Raw genomic sequence first — 19,348 nt, 5'->3', positions numbered from 1 at the left:
CTCTAAACATAATTGCACATTTTCCAGGGCAGAAAATGGTTTAATAACAAATCTTTTACATGTTCTGGCTCACCGTACCGGGTTAAAGGTTTTTAAGTAAAAGTCAGTGCTGAGTATGGCACATATAATCGGACAATCATTGCACAAACAATACAAAGTCCGTTCATTATCTAATCAGAGGCTTTCTTATATATTTTTAACAGGTGAGATCTCTGTTTATTAACCTCATCACTTTCATTATTTTAAGTGTTGTGGTTTAACCCCAGCCGGCAACTAAACCCCACCCAGCTGCTCGCTCACTCCCTGCCCCCAGTGGGATGGGGAGAGAATTGGAAGGGTAAAAGTGAGAAAACTCGTGGGTTGAGATAAAGACAGTTTAATAGGTAAAGCAAAAGCTGTGCATGCAAGCAAAGCAAAACAAGGCATTCATTCACTCCTTCCCATGGGCAGGCAGGTGTTCAGCCATCTCCAGGGAAGCAGGGCTCCATCACGCGTAACGGTGACTTGGGAAGACAAACGCCATCACTCCGAACGTCCCCCCCTTCCTCCTTCTTCCCCAGCTTTATGTGCTGAGCATGACGTCATACAGTGTGGGATATCCCTTGGGTCAGTTGGGGTCAGCTGTCCCGGCCGTGTCCCCCCCCAGCCTGCTCGCTGGTGGGGTGGGGTGAGAGGCAGAAAAGGCCTTGACTCTGTGTCAGCACTGCTCAGCAGTAACTAAAACATCCCTGTGTTATCAACACTGTTTCCAGCACAAATCCCAAACACAGCCCCGTACTAGCTACTGGGAAGAAAATTAATTCTATCCCAGCCAAAACCAGCACAGTAAGAAAGTGTTCTTAACTGCTGATACTCAAATGAATTTTTTTGCTCCCAAAGTCCCCTTTCCAAAAGTTAGTCTTTTCTTTCAGGGCCTGAGTATATACCCACGATGGTACTCACTTCAGACAAAGAACACACTCTCTTACTAATTAATGGAGAGATATTGCCTCCTCTCAAGGGTGATTCAAAGTACCTAGATCAGCCTCTTTCTCTGACTCCTCTTCTGACTGGCAGAGCCAAAATCTGAGTCCACTCAGGTAATTCAGTTTACTCTTGAACTCTCAAAACTGCCTTAATAAGCTTGAGCTTAATAAACCTTGCCTTAATAAGCCTTAACACACAAAAGTCTGTGGCTCACTTAAAACCTCAAGTCTAGATCCTGTACTGTTGTCCCCTTATAGCACACATCCAGTGCTCGAGTCCAAATGGCTGGCACTCCACCCTGAGTGATGCTGATCTAAAAAGTAGCCAGCATGTAGTCTGGAGCAAGAGAAGCTCTGCATCCTTGCGAGTTCACGTGGCTGTCCTTCCTGCAAGCCAAACTTGCATAAGCAACTATCCAACTCTACCCTTTCTCCCTGCTTTCTCGTCCCACCTTCCTCACCTGATTTTATTTGTAATCTAAACTCTCGGGTTCATTTCCAGAGCTGTAAACCTCACCGGGAAGCAAGGAAGCTTACTGCCCCTCAAAACTTCCTAGGATGCTTAGAAACATGATGTGACTTTCTGTAATTATACAGCATGAATGAGCTCCAAAAATTGTCATATAAACTCCCCCCTATGTATCAAGGCATAGGAATTAAAAAATGCATTTTACTTCATTTAGTCAAAAAATCCTCAAATCTGTGTGTTTGAATGGACTAGGGTTAGGTTTAGTGTTAGAGCTCTTAGGGTTAAGGTTAGGTTTAGGGTTAGGGCCTATTAAGGTTGGGGTAAGGGCTGTTAGGGTAAGGGCCTGTAAGTGTTAGGGTTGGGGTTAAGGGTAGGGTCATTAGGGTTAGGGTTATGCTTAGTGTTACAGCCTATTAGTGTTGTGGTTAGGGTTAGGGACGTTAGGGTTAAGGTAAGGGTAAGGGTTAGGGCCTATTAATATTAGGGTTAGGGTTGTTAAGGTAAGGGTTAGGTTTAGGGTTAGTGTTAGGGTTCGAGTCGCTTTTAGGGTTAGGGCCTATTAGAGTTAGGGTTATGGTTAGGGCCGTTAGAGTTAGGGCCTGTTAGGGTGAGGTTGAGGGTTTAGCACTGTTAGGATTAGGGTTTGGGTTCGGGCCTATTAGGTTTCGGGTCAGGGTTAGTGGCTGTCACGGTCCGTTTGGATCTCTCAAAGTTACAGGACAACGTACTCTGTGATTTAAACTTTATTTCATGAGCTCATTAAGAAATTTGACAAAAAACCCATGACAAACAGGGGCTCAATCCCCTGTTGCCTAGACTGGTCTATCACGTGAATTCACTTAGGTCATAAGATTTCATAACTTATAACCCGTAACTCTTAATTCACGCACCTATGAGGAAAAAAGTTCCCTAGCTGACGGTGAGAGTGCTCATCCTTCCTCCTCCAACACGGCGCGGGTGTCTCTTGTATCACACCAGGAACCATGGAAGCCTCAGCAGTCCAGCTGCTGTTGGATCTGCTTCAAAAGCTTTTTGGGTAAGCTGATGTTTTATACCTTCCTGGCCACTTCTGTGTGACAGCCCTAGTCGACGGTTGTCCGTTTTGGACCTGGGCTCTGGCTAACCCGATGCCTCATGCTAACTCTGAAACCCTACCCTAAACTTAGCTGTTACTCTAATCCTTATCTCAACACTAACGCTAGAGCTAATTGACCTGCAGTGGTCTACGAGGGCCCTCTGATGTGCACCACGGCTTTGTGACTGCCTTTTGGTGTGTTCAGGCATCACCCAGAGCCATCTAAGGGGCAGGACAGGCATCCATGTACCTTTCTGTGCTGCGCAGGGCGGTTGAAGAGTACCTTCAGATGCACTCCAGGTGCCTCCGAGTGCCTTTGGTGAACGCAGGCACCTCGCAGTGCCAATCCCTCATGCTAACCTCAACAATAATGAGAACCCTAACCCATAGTCAAATGCTCATCCTGAACCAAACTCTGGTCCCCCACCCTATTCCCGAAGCCCTACCCTAACCTCAGCCCTTATTCTAATGATAATCCCAACCCAAAACCTAAACCTAACCCTATCCAGTGGTCTACGAGGGCCCTCTGATGGCCACCATGGCTTTGTGAGTGCCTTTCAGCGTGTTCAGGCATCACCCAGAGCTAGCTGGTGGGCAGGACGGGCATTTGTGTACATGTCTGTGCTGTGCAGGGTTTGAAGAGAGACCTCTGAAGTGCACCAGGTGCCTCCAAGTGACTTTGACGAATGCAGGCACCTCAGAGTGCCGATCTCTACTGCTAACCTCAACCATAACGCTAACTTGACCCCCTAGCCTATTTTTTGGGAGGGGTGGGGGGGTAGAGTAAGAAATAGAGAAGGCGGTGTCCTCGTGGAGGCACTGTTCAGCAATAGCTATTGCTATGTCTTATCAACACTGTTTTCATCACCAGTCACAGCACCATACAGGTTGTTATGAAGAAAATTAATTCCATCCCAATCAGACCCAGGACATTTGCACTCCCCCTGAGCAGGCAGGGAACTGCCTCTCTCCTCTGTCCCATAACTCTTGACCTAGCAGCCCTGGCCAGGGGGATCTGCCCAGAGAGACAACATTTCTGCCTGCATTGTTGCTAGTTGGTCTTTTTGAGTTGTTTTTCTGAAATGTGCTGCTGCCTGCTAGGAGCCCCCAAACCTCTGCTGCTGGGAGCGATAAAGACAATGGCTTCAGCTGTTCAGGGAGCTCAAGCAGCTGAATCTCCCCACCTTCAGCTGCATCCTTCCCATCCCTCAGCAGTGCCACTGCTGGGTGGAGCAGAGGTCAGGGGAGCCCCAGGAGAGAGCACAGAGATCAGCATCACCGCTCAGTGATGCCAGATCAGCGTGTGGGGCTCTGCCCTGCATGGGACTTCTGGGAGGAAGGAATCTGTGGAGGAGTCTCCCTCAGGTTCCCCTCCATGGACAGAAACCTAGGAGACTCTGAGGGCCTGAGCATGAACAGGAGCAATAAGAAGTCTCCGCTCAGCCTCTGGTCCTTCTCCATCCTCTGTGCCCTGCGCCCCTCCCGCTCCCTCCACTCCTGCACTCACTCGAGACTCATGGAAGGAAGAGGGACTCCAGACCCATCCCAGCAAGCCCAGCTGCCACCCACCCCCAGTCCTCTCTAATCCCCAGGCTCCTCTGCTGTCACACAACTAAAAGAGCTCAACTGTGAAGCTATATATCTTATATACTTATATAACTGAGGCTTGTCAAGCTTGCTTAGTCTGATCTTTTACTGGCCTGTCTGCAACTTTGTTTTATTTGGTTTAGCTGCAACAGCAACTTTTCTATTTGACCAAATGTCTGTGGCTAATTTATTTTACTTTTGGTTTATCTTTCTATAGTGTGATCATAGTCTTATATAGATAGCAGTGCCAAGCAGTTACCTGATGTAGAATGAGATATAGCTGTCTGTTAACATCATGAAATACAGAGCTGGTATAATAGTAGCAGCTTTGAGAAGTGAAAACAAAGGATGTGGCATGAAGGAGTACAGGCATAAAGTGTTTAAGAGCACTTTGGGGCACAGACTTGACAGTGGAGACCTCACGGTTACAAACAACTCAGCCAGACCAGCACGGGGAGTGTACACATGCCTCAGCCCAACACAAAGTACAAAAAAACAAACAGTGAATAAAGAAACTTTGAAGAGAGCAGCGGGCTTGAGCTGGTTTCAACCCATGTATTTCTTCCTGACAACTGGGGATGCCTGGCACTGCGACAATGAGGATACTCTAGAGAGCAGGAATGGGAAACACATTTATATTGTTATTCAACCGCATATTGCAATTGCTATCCTCTAAGCGTGATATGTAGTTTATTATAATTTAGCGCATTGCTGGAACACCATGTTAATTCAAAATCCTGTACAATTTCAAATGACTTAAAATAAGCAAATGCTGTATTAAGCATTAAACCCTCTGCATGAGGAGTACCTAGAAAAACTGGCCAGAGGACTCTGACATGAAGTTAAGCGTGTGCAGCTGCACCAGTTCGTAATCTGACTTGAACACATACTCAGGCTCAGACGTGCTCTTGGCCATATTTAATCAGACACAGCTAGCAAAGAGTTTCTCCTGTTCTAACCAGTCATCTCCTGCTTGCCCTATCCACTCTTAACATATCTGAACCAAAACACCAGGAAAGACCAGAAGTAAAATTCAGGTAACTTCATATCTATTGGAATCATATCCTTCAGTTCTTATCTATTTTCTTCTGCCATAGAGTCCCTTGTGGTCCCTGTTCCTCAGCTTGGTGGGAATGCAAAGACGTGGCAGGCTGCGAATGGTACCATCAAGCCTTGTCTTCTTATTTGTGTAGGTAGGCATCAAGCCAGAGCTCTCCTGAATTCTTCAGAGAGCTGAGAGAGAGAAAGAGAGCACAAGAGGCCACATTATGCAGGGTTGCTTAGGGGAGAGTTGCTGGGGACAAGGGAAATGAGGGTTTCTGTGTGTTGATTTGTAAGAGAAGAACAAACCAACTCTTGTTCTTAGGCTTCCAGTCTCTCCTACATCCTTCTGCAATGTTTTGCCATTGTGTGTTGTTACTTACTGCACGATGTCTGCAAAAGCCGTGAGCAACGGCTTACATTGATACTCAATGCCGTGTTTGGCACACAAGGACTTCACCAGTGGAGCCACCTTCCAGTAGTTGTGTCTTGGCATTGTGGGGAATAGGCTGTGAACAGGAGAGACAAATTCTCTTCCAGTGCCCCATAAGAAATATTACCTTTCATATGTTCACATTCATTATTACTTCCCGGGAATCACACAGCTCACACTAAGTAGGGTCTTTAGCTGCTCCTGGCTTTTCTTTCCCCTTGGTGTGCTTTTAGCACAAGTAACTCGTAAGACTTTCCTGCTCTCCCCCTCTGTTATTTTCCATAGTTGTCTCTAGCATCTCTGAAGCGGCATTTCTCCAAATTAAGCGATGCCATAAAATGGAAGAATCTACTTTCCCTTCTCCCCTTTCTCCAGAAGTAACCGTCTCCATAGCACAGAAAAGAAGATGAGCCCATCCTCCAGTTGCATATCTCAGTCTCTGGAGTAATAGTGTAAGTAGTCAGTATAGACAGGCTTAAACTACTGTGTCAGACTATAAACAGGGGGCCTTAGCATGTACATTTTCACCAATGCTTAGGAGCTACTACTTGGATAGACCCTGTTGCTGTCTGTAAGGTTTCATAGATCCTGCCCATGTTCAATTTTCGCTAGACATTCTCACCTTCCTGTGAGTCCAGTGAAGGTTTTGAATTGCATTATGATTCTCTTTAAGGTTTTCAGTCTTTTTAAAGACAAACTCATTGGTGCCCCACAACTATTTGTAGAATTCAGAGCAAAGAAGAATAGGGAAAAGAAAAAAAAAAAAAGAGAAGAAAAAATTAAAAAAAAAAAAAAAAACAGGGAAGAAAATTCTCTCTCGGGGTGTCTACTCACTGATGTTCAATCTGGAAGTTCAGATGCCCGGTAAACCAGTCATTGAACAGAGACTGCTCAACATTGCACGTTGCCTGGAGCTAGAGGAGGGGAAAGGAAAGTAAAATCAGTACAGATTGGTGACTGCAGCCTTTCTCATTTGTCTAAAGAGCACAGTATGCTGTGCTACTCTGTTCTGTTGTTTTCTTTTAGCCTAAGCTGAGCTACCTCAAGCCAGGGATTATAATCCTCCTTCAGCTTTGTGGACCAGCAGAGGTACATAGACTGGCTAACATGGACCATTGTAAAACCAGGAGTTGGCTCTGTGCTCCTGCGAATGCATGTGAACAGACAGTCAAAAGTTCCTCCTGGGTCTTCTCAAACCTACGTCTGCAGAAAAAGCAGAGATGGCAGGGTACTTCTGTGATGGTCAGACTTTACTGCTGGACTCCAAGAAGTCTCTCTGCAAAGAGGGGACACCACGCTGGCATTCTACTAGTGCAAAATTGCTCAGCAAGAGCAGGACACAAACTTCCATCTCTGCATAAGTGGAAAAGGTCCAAGACAGAATGATGCAAAAAATGGGGAGGTGGGTATGTTTAGGAAACAGAGCTGGGACCTAGCTTTGATTTTAGATTGCCCACGAACGTGTCATTGCTGTCCTCCTTTACTGTTACTGTAACTGAATCCCGTTATCCATTAACCTTCACTTCCCAGTTACCAACAGGTTTTCACCCTTAATGCAGTAGAAGACTTGCTCGTCTTATGGTTGGAATTTGTACCTGTATGGCCACAATTCTTAAGAATGAAAAATATTTTACCTGAGTAGACACCCAGTCCAAATTGTTGTCATAGTAAATATCCATAGGGATATGGTTCATCTGTGAAACCCAGACAAACCAGCTGCTCTCCAACATCCTGTGCAACCAGACAAGAGGCCAGAATTCAGTAACAGGTAAGCAAGTCAATGATGAGCCATTGAAATAACAGCATAGCCAGACTTACAAACACATGGCTGAACACCAGCCTTGCTAATCCAGCACCTGGAAGAACTTCCGAAACCTGGAAGTCTCATACTTCCTTATGACACTCATGATTACTTAATATGTTTTGTAATGAAACTGATGTAGCCTGTTATTCATCCTGTTTTATCTGTAGCCAAGGACCAAACTGATTAGAATCAGTAAAATGATCCAAGTGGAGAGTGTATTGTCCATTCAAGTCAATGCTGCTGGATAATCCCTGAGCATTTGCAAGCCCAGGCTGAGCTGTTTCTGTTAAATGTTCTCTTTCTCTAACCCACAGCAGACCCAACACCCAAAGCACTGAGTATTACGTAAGGTAATTATTTCTTGATTTGGTCAGCACTCAGTGAAGTCTCTTTGATGCCAGAGCCAATGAGGCAACATAAAACTTGAACTAGCAATTAAGCAGAAGAGTCTTAGTTTAACTTTATGGAATTAAAAAACTAAGCAGAAAATGAGATAGTCAAGGAGAATGTGGAAAGATAAGCAAAGGCAGAGAAAGGCAGGCAAGCAGAGATGGAAAGAGTATGTAGAGGAAGGCTGAAGAACCTTCTAAAAAGATATCACCTGAATATAAAATAATATGCCAGGAGACTCTTTATTTCTAATAATGATCCATAAATAAAAAAGAATCTGATGTAGAAGGTCAGCATCCAGGTCAAATCCTACCAAAACCAGAGACAACAAGAAAAGAAAATCATTATAAATGACATTTGCTTAAATCTTTTTCTAAGCTTCATGTTATACGTACAAGAGAACAAGCTACATTCAGCTTTTATAGGTTTTTGCTGAATTGAATCATCTGGAGCAATCCATGTTAACAGAAGTTAATAATAGTTTCTTTTGACGGCTTGCTATAATAGAGATCAATCTGAACATTCACGCCTAGTAAGTAGATTAATATATTAACAAATGACTATGCATTCAGAAACATGAGTTGAAGACTTGTATCAAATCATTGCCCAGGACTCCACAGTGAACTACGTGCTAGATCGATGATCTCATTCTACCTGGAAGTTGCTCTGTCCTCCTGTACGCGTAACACATGCAAGAGACGGAAGAATGAAGCATTAATTCTGGCTGCCTGGCATAGGAAGTAATGCCGAGTATATGCATACTGCTAACAAATCAACGACAACAGTTCCTATAAATCCACATCCTCCCGTTCCTGACCGCTACGGACCTTCCAATTTGCTTCCCAAACCAAAGGAGACAGTACACTTTGTGGTTCTGCAAATGAGGCAAAGCAGTACAAGCCAAACAGCCCGTTGCTTGTTTTCGGCCTTTATCATCGAGCTGGGGAACATAATGGGTTTAGCAGAAAGCATGCAGAGCCACTGGAAACACTGCACCAAGCTGACTGTCATAGTAGGCTTAACTGAATGGCATACAGCGTCACACAGCAGGGACTGAGCTCTGGAGAGAAGCTGGCTCCATGTTCAGAAGAAAGCTTGAAGGCCCACAACTGACCCCTTCTGAGTTGCACAAGTAGCAATACTTACCACCCAATACCTTTTTGTGTATGCAATATAAAATGTGTGGCAGTGGAAGTAGGTGGGGAACAGGAGCGGAGGAAGAGCTGTAAGGGAGAATTCATTATCAGTGGTAACGTCATGGACTGAATGACAGATAATCAAACTGGAAGCGAAGGATCCCTGAACAGCTACTCAATATGGAGAATATTCTGAGAAGTTTTAGGGCTGCAGAATTTTCTGGATGATATCAGTATGCATCAAAGGAGACAAACAGTAAGCAACCTGGGAGTCTGCTGGCCTCAAGAGGTAAAACAAAGGTAAGACAAGAAGCTCTCTGAAGCTTGACTGAGGGCCAACTTAATAATCCTTTTGAGTACCACAGTATGCACTTTGCAAGAAAGCGACTGACTGATACAGGTTGGGATGCTATACAGGGCTCTGAGCAACCTGATCTGGTTGAAGATGTCCCTGCTCATTGCAGGGGGGTTGGACTAGATGATCTTTAGAGATTCCTTCCAACCCAAACTATTCTATGATTAGTGCCTCTAAACATTTCTAGGTCTGTCCATTAATCTGATAGTACTTACAAACCCGAGATTTCATTTTAGGCTTCTAACTGAGGAACAGCCACAGAGTAGTATTTTGAGAAGTGGCTTCCACAGCCCCAAGCTTCTCTGGCTCTCCATTCGGTTGTTCAAAGCAGAGGAACAGGAATACACATGAAATCCCTTGCCTACCAGGGATTTGGGGTTGCAAGAACTCAACCTTCCAAATGGACATCTCACTTGTACTTAAAAAACAAAACAACAAAAAAAACCCCACAGACTATTATTTAAATTTGAATACTACTGAAAGATGTGGTATGACATTGTACCTCAGAGCCACTGTGGCGGACGTGGAAGATCTGGGATAGGATCACCTTCCTTAACTAGGCATCTCAGAGTTGCATATCTGAGATATGCACATCTGAACTAACCCTGCTAGTTCTGTCTAGCCACTTGAAAGAAGAGCCACTGCTGGAGTGCAGTTCCTGCCACCTTCAGAGGTCAAGGGAAAAAATAGGTCAAATGAATCACACCTTGAAGGTGCCCATTTATGCTGGGTTCTAGGGTTCAAATTCATACTGTCCACTTTTTAGGCAAGCATCCTAAGCAGCAGACTTCAAACTATTCCGGAGAGATGCAAGAGGTGATATCTCTTTGTCCCGTGTTGAAGTTGTGCTGCTTTGCAAAAGGAATAAAGCTTCACTAAGATGGGAAGAAGAGGGCAGGAGGGAGCCTAGAGGGTACTGACAGTGGAGGAATTCTGAATTTCTCCTCTGCTCTGTTTATGCACTTTATTAGCCATACGTTATACAGCTCACATAAACAGTCCTGGAGCCCTCATCTCACTCTCCCAAGTAACTTCCTTAATTAGCGAGTTAAGAGTCTTTCTCCTTTTCTCTGTGCAAATAGATGTAGACTTATTTTTGCAAAGCAGTACAGTTTTAAGAAGACCTGGGATAAGCGTACCCCACTACTTTTTCTACCCTGGAACAAACTTAAACCATTTGGTTAGAAAATCTAAAACCAAATTAATGTGTTTCAAGTCAAGAAGGACACAGAAACCTGATCTCACATAGGAACATGATAATTCAGGCTGGAAAGGACCTCAGGATCTCAGAGCAGCATCAGCCATGAGGTCAGACCAGGTTACTCGGGGTTTTATCCAGTCAGGTCTTCAACTCCTCCAAAAATTAGATGCAAACTGATTACTGTGTTCTTTAAGGCAGGCACCTTAGTTCTGCTCAAGTCCTACAGGTCAAAAGTAAGATCTACAAGCCCCGTTAGTACCCCTCATGGTATTGCAGGAGAACGGAGATACTCACTGATGAAGAAGTATTTGTGTTGGTGATTGTATGGCATGTATTTTTTCTTTTTGATCCCAAGCTGTGAAAAGAAACAGCAAAAAAAATACTGAGTGGAAACTAAGCAATCTGCACAGGTAACTTGCTGATTTCCATTCTTTCTTCCCCAGAGGCACTCTTCTTGCACACTTCCCACAACCTTCATTCCTACTGTCTCGCTCTTGTGTACCTGTCCTGTTAGTTTACATACATAATATACCTTTTCTGTAATCCTCATTCCACTAATATAAGGCTTTAATGCCTTACAGCTTTGTAAAGTCCTTCAGAGATAAACCGTTAAGCAAGCATGAGATTTTTCTCCAGTAAGGGAAAATAAATTAAATAAGTGATTGCTGAAAAGTAGTTCTAGATATACTTATGACAAGCCAAAACAGAGGTAACGGCCCATAAGAAAAACCTACTTTGGTATATGGTAGGAAAGAAACTGCTGTCACAGATACCACCATTGTCTGGGTTGGAACAGAATGATGTAGTAAAAACTATACCAGAACATTTCCTCCATTAAAAGATGGTGTGATCTGTAAGTTATGATAAAAATAATTTTGAGGGTGGATAGAGGTGAATTTTAACTGGTGAATTTCCTTGGTTTCGTGTTCTTACCACATTCATAATTCATTTGGTGAAATGTTAGATATTTCAAGGCTAAGTTCTATTGTCGGTCAAAAATAGTCATATGTCTTTTCTCTCTTCCCCCCCCCCCCCCCCGCCCCCCGTACTTTCTTCTCCGATTCTGTACACTTAAATGACAGTTTCATGATGGCAAAGGTCTTCCAAGGAGAAAAATATTTCACTGCTATAGCTACTCTGACAGGGTCTCAAGAACTGGTGAAGTTGTACAACTGAAGGGGTTCAGCATCGTCTTAGGTTGTTGCTCCTGGAAGTGGCCTAGCAGTACAAGCTGAGAACATCTTATGTGGTCAAATGACTTCTGCCTGCTAGAGGGACCTGCCAACAGCCAGTCCTACAGAGCTACAGGAACAGCCCTTGGTTATTCAGTCCTGCCGTGCCGGCTGCCTTTCACAGCAAGGCTTCTGCCTTCTCCTAGAAGGCATAGACATGCCAAAGCCACCTGTATCTCTAAGCCTCAGACATTAATATTAAAGTAATAATCCCAGGCCAACTGCAGACACGCTCTATATTAATGTTTACAAGTTATCTAATAATCATTAATTACTGAGTTGTTCTACTAGGTCATTAAGCTGCTATAATCATTAATAATCTTTTTGGTGACGGATTTTCCACCCTATATACGATGCACATACATCATGTCTAATTTATTTACAACTACTTGTCAGCTGTTCATGAAATTTTTAAAGGAATTTAACGTGAACTGTGACCTGCTTACAAAGGCTGAAGAAAGTAGACACAGATGAAAGCAGTCTTTTTTTCAGAAACTGTCATCACATCTTAGTTTTAGATCTTTATGGTACAGAGTGCTTTTTGTTGACCAGGGTGTTCTTCCCAGTTCCTGGTACACGAGCGCGTGCACACACTGACCTCCACAGAGAATTTCTTCCCCAAAGTAAACAAGAAAGGGTGCATATCAATATCAGGATCTTTCTGGAAGCAGTTGGGTTTGGCATGGTGCCGGGAGTGCAGAAGAGTCCACCATTTGGCTGATGCCCCCTGTTTTAGTGAAGAACAAAGTATGAAAAGTATAATGCTTTCAGAGCCAGATTCTCTCCAATTCCCCTCCTTCACCCAATGCTGAACACGCTATCCTCCACAGAGTCTTCAGAACACATACTTTTACAGGAAAGCCATCAAATCTAAGAAGTTTTTCCAGGGTCAAGTACTTACAATCAAATGGCACATCACAAACTTATGCAGCAAGTGGTTCCACTTGGTCTTTCTGAATACTGAAAGATGCCCTAAATCATGTTGTAACCATGAAGCCTGGACCTGGAAGAGGAAAAAGAAAATATTTGGGGGAGGGGTGCAGGGGGGGCGAAGAGGAATTGAGACCAGGACAATGCCACACCTGTCCTTTGCTTTGAAATACCAAGATTTATTTCTTGGACAGTGCTCCAAAGTCACAATCAGAAAGGAACTATGAAATCCTGATACTCTTGAGGCTTCCCCTAGAATATATCTTGCTGAAAGAATCCCAGACTAGGCTTAGTGGGAGCTCCCCACATGCAGAATTTCTTCTTTACATCTTCTGTAAACACATGCCGTATAGTGGTTGTCTTCTAATGACAAAGGAGAACTGTGCCAAGTAAGGAAATGGAGGACTACAAAACTGCAATAGTATTATGTGTATGAAAGTTGATGCAAGTCCATGTGTACATGCTGTGGACTTAGTTGCTTACCTGGGAAATGGTCAGCACCACCAGAGAGACAATAAAGGGCATTAAGGATGTCCCAAAGTAGAAGAGAATGAGCCAAGCAGCAGTATCCAACAGGAGGATGTGAGCGAGGTGCAGGAAGAAGAAGAGTTGATTTGGCTTCAGAAGTCCCATTTTCTCAACAGCAGCACGCAATTCACGGAAGTCTTTCACCAGCATTTTCTGTGGGAAGCACCAGTGTTACACGTTCCCTGTTTTTAGAGCGTAGCACTGCAGCCTCAAAAGCCAAGGGCCACTTTAATGAAGGAAAGAAAGAGCAAAGGATCTGGCCAAATGGGCAAGAGCTGGGCTTGCACACTGGTAAACTTTATCATTGCTCTCCTACAGCTTCTCTGTGTCTTTGCCCGGTAAGGTACATAGAGCGGAGGAGCAAGCAGCAGCTATCACAGAGCACAATGTCTGTACCCCCAGCCCCTAAGCCTCTATCTTCGGTGCTTCTTCCATCATCTTCTTGGCAGGTAGCACAGGGCTCAGAGGGAAGTTATGTCTAGTGGAAGGTGTAATGTATGTGCATGAACATAGCATGCCATCTTGTGGTAGGCCTTTGGGATGAAATTATTCCTCTTCTGTCAGTTCCAATAGATCAATATACGTTTTCACTTTACCCTTCCCAAGATTAACAGGGGAGGATTAAGTGCCTGTATGAAAACGGCACCTACAGCCCAGCTGGCCTCAGGCTGGGGAGGAGGATGGAAGAAGAAACGAGCACCACAGAGATGCAAGACCAACCCACCTTTGGCTTTGCCAGTTCCACAGATGCCTCCCAAGCCTGATTCCTGTCTCTGTGTAACCCAAACCACAAAGAAGCTTGCCAGCCTACTTTCCCAATCATTTGGGGGAAATGGAGTTTGCGTGGAGCAAGGCACGTGGAGGCTCTGGTGCAGGCCAGCTATGGAACCGAGAAATAGGCAAGGCGTGGCCACAGATGGGTAAGAGGGTTCATGAGGTTCCCACCTACATAGGAAGTGTGGCCATGCCATTCTGGGAGAGCCAGACTGCTCTGAATTGTGTTTCTAATGCCTGAGTTACACGGGGCCATGTATCACCTTGCCCCCCTTCAGCATGCAGTGTGGGACTATGCAAAGGAAGAGTCAGGGGAAAACAGATAGCCTTGGATGGTAGGAAGCAATGACGACCGTACAGCCCAGGGAATATTCGTACTCCAAGACTATTCCTATTCTGTTGTCTGTGCCTCTCTCATGAGGTTTTCTTTGACATACCAGACTGGTTACTCTCACAGTGCCATCAACAGTGCTTCTGTGAATGATCATTCTGTGAATGACCTTGAGACTGCTGCAAGAAGGCTGTCCAAAAGGGCAATGCCAATACAGCCTGTGAAACTTAATTCAAGGCTAAAACACTCTACCTGCAATCTCTTCCTACAGATACCTACAAGAGAAAGGAGCACAGTCTGAAAATTTACTATCAGCTGGAAAGAATTACTTAATTTTTGGTTAGCTCTTTCTCAAAGCAAGGGAAAGAAGAAAAGGTGATAGCTGCGATATTCATGAGAGCAAAACAAGGCTCTGCTATTTATGTAGAGTTGCTGTGATAAGAAAAATTCATCTTCAGGAATCTCATTCTCAACCACATAATGTGGATTTAGACTAATATTCATGTATTGTTTCTAAGTAGTAGCACAAAAATTTGTGAAGAACTTGGATCCCATTGTTCCAGGAGCTATGCTGATAAGAAGAACATGGTCTAATCTCAGAATATTTCCCTTTAATCTATCTTTGATCTGATTTACGAGGATAGACTTACATTTTTAGTGGGCTCAATACTGGGTTGATCTGGTGCCAGCTCCCCAATCTGCAGTGACTTCAAGTACTTGCTCACCAGCACCTTGTCAACATGGAATGCTTCAAAGGCATCCTGCAAATGCACGAGAGTAAAGGAAGAGGTAAGAAAAACAAATACTACGGTACTAACCTCGATCTGCTGTGCACAGTAAGACATTCACTGTGGAGGAGCCACAATGGCAAAGATGGCTGGTTTACCTTTCTATCTCCTCAAGATTTGTTGACCTTTTTCTTCCCGTGTTTGTCCTATGCTCTTAAATGAGATCTTCTTTCAGCTGGCAAATGGAAGAGATCTGACTTCCACTACTGTAATTACTACAGGTATGCAAGCTCCATAATACAAAATTGAATGAATCTCCATTGTATGCCTAAAGCAGAGTCTAGTTCCCCTGCCTTTCTTCTTCCCCCTCTTCTCAACCCCAATATTAGTGACTTTTCCATCTTCCTGGACAGCCAGGTGCCCAAAAGACCTTTCTTATCAGCAGACCAGAATCTTCTTTGTTGTGCAATTTCTCAAAAGAGAAAATTGCCCTTTAAATCCGACCGCTTAAAAGAAAAATGTGGTTCCTCTTATTCACTAGGTAGAGAACCGCACTCCCAAATTAACTAAGACAGGAAGCATTTCATCAAGGACCAAGTGATACCAGAGAACTTTCTATTTTTCTCTAGTACTTGGAAGTATTCAGAAGGAAATGACTGCAAGGACAAAATTCATAAGCACAGGCCTGGTGTTACTGACCCCTCAAAGATACGAGCATGAAAAAGCAATGGTGTGATAGCCTCTAGGCAGGGCTGGGGACAGAAAGGAGAGGATGCAGAAAGGCAGAGGAGAAGACAACTGCATTGACAGAGCACAAAGGGGGCAGTTGGAGCCCTGAAGCACAGCTGAGACTGGGCTGAGCTGTGAATTCAGCCTGTAGGAAAGGAACTTCCCCCGAAGAGTCTCCAACCATGGAAAATTGCTTTTGTACATGCATGCCTTCAACTTACTGATCTGCTTGCATGCCTGCTTTTGCGCCACCTTTCATCCGATTCAATTTAGTCATCCTAAACAGACCGGAATCAGTGCTTTACTGCATTCCAGCCCCAGAGTTACTCTGGGCGAGTGTTTATTAAGAACGGTTGTGTGACAAAATGAAGTCGTTTAGCTAATCTCTTTGAGCAAACTGCTACAGAATTTCTGTCCTCTACTCCAAAATTACATAGGTTTGGGCAACTGCATGACTAACACTGAGGCGTATATATAACATGCGGTGGATTTAAATACCATGCACGTAATCGTTATCACCAATGAATCCAAAAACCAGCAGGCAGTTTCTCTGCAAAATAATCTACTGCAAGTACCTAGTTATTTCATGATGTTGCAACACCAGATGTATTTACGGTCTCCAAAATTCAACCAAATTTTGCCAAATTCACCCAAAAATTCCAGTCTCAAGATTGTTGCTCCTGTTTTCTAAGTCACTTCATTCCTTAACTCTGCTCTTCTATCCTTTGTGAGAAAACACCACAACAAAAAGCAGCAATAAAAGGACTCCTCTTCACAGTTTTGTGCAGTGTCCCCCTTACTAATATTGTGGCATTAATTATACTCATTTTTCCATTCCTTGGGTTTCTTTTCTTACTGAGAGCCTTCCATATTTTTCATCCTCTCCTAAGTTATCATCTTTCAAGGCTATATGCTCTTGGTACAATTTTCCAGTCAAAGAGATAATTTTTTAATTTTTCATGCTATACATCCAAAAGATTAAGCAATTGACCTATTCCAAGATGCACAGACCTCACTGAAGTCTTATGGATTTTCTTAATAAATGCTTCTTTCACTTCTTTTTGTCTCTGCCTCCCAGACTGACTAAAGAGCCTATTGAATTCACACTGTCTCACAAAACTGCTCTTAGTAACGAAGAGGAGTTTCTTACTTCACCTACAGTGTCCTGGATATATTCCCACTGCAACTCAGCGTGGATATAACCAAGTTTGCTCTAGACAAGACAGTTCACACATCATCAGGCTACACGGGAGAGCACAGAAGGCCACACACACTAATCCACCCTGCTTCTGTTAGAGGCTGCCTGGTACCAGCATGGCTTTCTCTGGACTGTGTTACACGAACCTATAGCAAATATTCCACCTTTTACTCTCTTCCACAGGTTTTGCTGAGGCCAAGATGCACAGCTTGCAAGTGTGCGGAGTTCAAGCAGGGCAAGATACTCCAGTATCACATGTCTCTATTTGCCTTGGAATAAATACATATTCTGAATATTGCGCCTTGTCAAAAGTGATGATCCTGCTGTTCTCCAAAAGCGTCGAGTTGATGAAGATTTATGTGTCTTCAGCATCTCTGGAGCAAAGTAAAACCCTTTCCTATTAATTTCACTTACAGCCCTTGAGCCGGAGTTCTATCATATATGCTTAAAAAGAGAGAGGGGAAAATAACCAGGCATTTTTCCATTATGGTGCACAGCTTATTTAACGTGCTTCACACTTGTGTGTGAAGACAGTTAAGCTGGTGTCATGTAAAACACTCTGAAGTCTTGCAAGGCTTAATGGTTTGGACATGGAACCAACCTATAAGAACCAGCTCAGATCCCAGAAGCAAAACATCTGGGTTTTCCAGGTTCATCCATTGGCTGGGGTATTCCAGCATCCTAAAATGAAAGAAACCTGACAGTACTAACTAGAGCAAATGAATGATGGAAAATAGGGAATGCAAAGTGTAGCTAAAACAGAATTTGAAATATAAACTTAGTGGACTGAAAATTATTTTTATTTCCATGAGCCTCAAATACCCCTTATATATGGAAGATCAGGGAACTATTTGCCTTGGGTTTTTTTCTTTCAAAATACACAGCAAGGAAGCAATCACATTTGTCACATCTTTGTATAGATGTTAATTTACCACTATTTTCTACCCTTCCTGCATATACCAGGAGGCAGGAACTCCAAAGAATTTGCTGAACGATTTGGTGTGTGTTTTACCACAGGTTTCCATGGCATTAAACCAGCAGTCAGACAAGGAAACATGGTGAGCGGGTCTTTTTGCCCACACACTAACTCGCCAGCAGCTGGACCCTTGTCAACTGGCTGAGTCTTTCGATTTTGTTCATCTCAAGGGTCAGAAGGACCATATGCAATAACTACAGAAACTTTTTCCGGAAGACCGCTTGGGAAAGCATGCTGGCTTTGCTTTCCCTCCAAGTTATGCCGGGTGGCATTTAGGAGGGATACCTTTCCTAAAGGTACGTTTCTGGAAGCAGCTACGGTTGTTGCCCCAGGGCTGGTGCCCTATTTGTGGCAGCTTCCCTACCTTACCCTGGCTGTAAGCAATCATTGCAGCTCCCAGCAGCTGCAAAAGCAAGATCAGCAGATAAGAGTAATCCTAAAGACTTCAGCTGGATAAACAGTTACAGTCTGGTTGCCCCACGGGCTAAGCCTCTTTATTTGCCTGTTTCCATAGCCTGAGGCTGGAAAGCTCGCACGTAGCAGCGACGCTACGTACCCCCGGCCCCCCTACGTACCCCCAAGCCCCACCGATTCCCACCGAAGTCACCTCCCAAGCTCTCGCTGCATGATGCTTGCCGGGTACCGGCCCCCTCCGCCCCGCATCTCAAAGCGAGCCGGTAGCAAGCGTCTCCCCGCCGTCACCGTCCCCCTCCACCCCCGCCGCTCACCGTGGCGTCCTGCCCGGCGTGGCTGCCGATGAGACGGGCCCCTCCCGGGTGCCTCCGGTAGAAGTGGCTGATGTCGTACACCTTCCTCTCGATCACCAGCCACCGCTCCTGCGGCGGCGGACCCCGGCCGGTGCGTTGCCCGATCTCCTCCCAGGTGAAGCGCCGGAGCGCCGGCACCGCCGCGGGGTCTCCATCCCGCTCTTCACGCACCTCCCCGGCACCCCTCAGCGGTACCGCCATCCTCCCTCCCTCCCTCCCTCCGTCCGTCCTTCCCTCCCTCTCTCCCTCCCGCTTCGCCGGCCCGGGCACCCCGCTCCCGCCATGGCATATAAGGGTGGGACACTCCCCGGCCCACCCCGCAGCCCCGGGCCCCCGCCCTCCTCCTTCTCCCATCCCTGGGAGGTCAGCAGAGAGGCTTCGGGAAAGGCGAGCGATGCTGAGCCGCAGGCAGAGCTCCTCACAAGCTCCAGCTGCTCTGGGATTCGGTGTGGTCCCCCCCCCCAAAAAAAACCCCTGCTTCTTCACTGCTCGGGCTCTGGCAGCCGCAGTGCAGTCCGAGTGTGCGAGGCACAGCAGTAACGACAGGTAAGGAGTATCTGACCGCTTAGGTTTTTTTCTCAGCTAGCTCATTCTGTTCCCAAGACAGGCTTGCTGGGCTCTGACAGTCAGGGAAAACTTGGCTTAAAATACACCTCTGATTAACCTGTCGTTAACCAGAAAAATAACATCACTCTGCAG

The 19,348-nt window shown here is 44.9% G+C and overlaps 1 protein-coding gene across 1 annotated transcript; it reads right to left on the bottom strand.

The window, feature by feature from the left end:
• Positions 1-4,085: 4,085 nt before the first annotated feature.
• On the bottom strand, positions 4,086-18,850 carry LOC143162925 (acyl-CoA (8-3)-desaturase-like). Its single transcript, XM_076343498.1, has 12 exons — positions 18,611-18,850; positions 14,902-15,012; positions 13,102-13,299; positions 12,590-12,691; positions 12,287-12,415; positions 10,751-10,811; positions 8,911-8,987; positions 7,976-8,073; positions 7,205-7,301; positions 6,405-6,484; positions 5,521-5,646; positions 4,086-5,329 (listed from the first exon to the last, which is right to left on the bottom strand). Exons 1-12 carry the CDS (start codon positions 18,848-18,850, stop codon positions 5,278-5,280), a joined length of 1,371 nt encoding a protein of 456 aa, XP_076199613.1. The 3' UTR covers positions 4,086-5,277.
• Between the last annotated feature and the right edge of the window lie 498 nt (positions 18,851-19,348).

The sequence above is a fragment of the Aptenodytes patagonicus genome, chromosome 7, assembly GCF_965638725.1.
Source record: "Aptenodytes patagonicus chromosome 7, bAptPat1.pri.cur, whole genome shotgun sequence".
NCBI classification, from domain to species: Eukaryota; Metazoa; Chordata; class Aves; order Sphenisciformes; family Spheniscidae; genus Aptenodytes; species Aptenodytes patagonicus.
The sequence above is the reverse complement of the archived record's forward strand: the minus strand, read 5'-3'. Positions and strand labels throughout refer to the sequence as shown.